Source organism: Oncorhynchus tshawytscha, linkage group LG26, assembly GCF_018296145.1.
Source record: "Oncorhynchus tshawytscha isolate Ot180627B linkage group LG26, Otsh_v2.0, whole genome shotgun sequence".
In the NCBI taxonomy this organism is placed as follows: Eukaryota; Metazoa; Chordata; class Actinopteri; order Salmoniformes; family Salmonidae; genus Oncorhynchus; species Oncorhynchus tshawytscha.
This window is the reverse complement of record NC_056454.1, coordinates 739081-740000: the sequence shown is the minus strand read 5'-3', so window position 1 is coordinate 740000 and position 920 is coordinate 739081. Positions and strand designations below refer to the sequence as shown.

Sequence of the window (920 nt, the reverse complement as noted above, 5' to 3'; positions counted from 1 at the left end):
GCTTGCTATTAGCTAACCGTTAGCTAGCTATGTTACCGTTTCATATTATGTTGAAATACTGCACCCACTAGGCGATGAATCCAACCCCGGCATCTCTGATCGCAAGCAGGGGTGGAAAACAGAGGTTCAGGGTAGATAGGCAACAAAGAGGTCACCACAGTAAAATCACAGATAGAACAATGCAACCGGATGTGTAAATGTGAAGCATCCGGTTAGTGGTTCCACTCACTACCAAATATGGTTATTAGAGAAAGCCCATTGGCCGGCAGTGGGAGAAGATGGGTTTGGCCGACATTTTGTACATTTCTCTCATCGTTGAAACATTTAATGTCATACAGAATTCCACTTTGGAAACAGAAATGTAACAGAGTGGACTTAATTTTTTATACTTTAACATTTTCCAAAGTTTCTAAAAACGGTGTTGTTTAGAAGGATTGCAAGCGTGAATTTAGTTACTCGTGCACTTTATGTAGTGGGCGTTCTTTTCTTCTAAGGTATATAACGGCGTTCGCAACAATTAAAATGTGCTTTCTGACACCTACTGTGCGGGGGGTAATACAGATCCCAAAAATAGAGAAAACATTTGGGTCAACTTGAAATATCATACTAACTACCATAAAAATAAATTAACCAAACAAAATTGACCTGCTTTTCTGTAAAAACCTCATTTTAGTCAGGTCCCAACAAAGCCTCACCCTCCTGTGAGGGCGTGAAGTTTTGGAGCCCCAAAAAACGTATCTGCTGCAGATATGATATCCAGCTTCATTGACATCTCAGACACTTGTGCTGTACAATTAATCACCGTGGCTTTAAATCCACCTGAATGTATCCAGATCACCCGATTGACTTAACACCATCAACTGGCTGCAATACATCCACCGCCATATCTTCAACACTTGCCTCTTTCCCTTTTGACTCTT

The 920-nt window shown here is 40.9% G+C and overlaps 1 protein-coding gene across 2 annotated transcripts in view; it reads right to left on the bottom strand.

Moving 5' to 3' along the window:
- Nucleotides 1-180, bottom strand: part of commd6 (COMM domain containing 6) — an 8214-nt gene extending 8034 nt beyond the window's left edge. The window contains exon 1 of one of the 2 annotated variants that reach the window (XM_024388628.1): nucleotides 69-180. In XM_024388628.1, the coding sequence (XP_024244396.1) occupies nucleotides 69-93 (25 nt within the window). In that variant the 5' untranslated portion in view covers nucleotides 94-180. Of the gene's footprint in view, nucleotides 1-36 lie in introns of both variants that reach the window. The other variant, XM_042306893.1, reaches the window with a different exon arrangement.
- Between the last annotated feature and the right edge of the window lie 740 nt (nucleotides 181-920).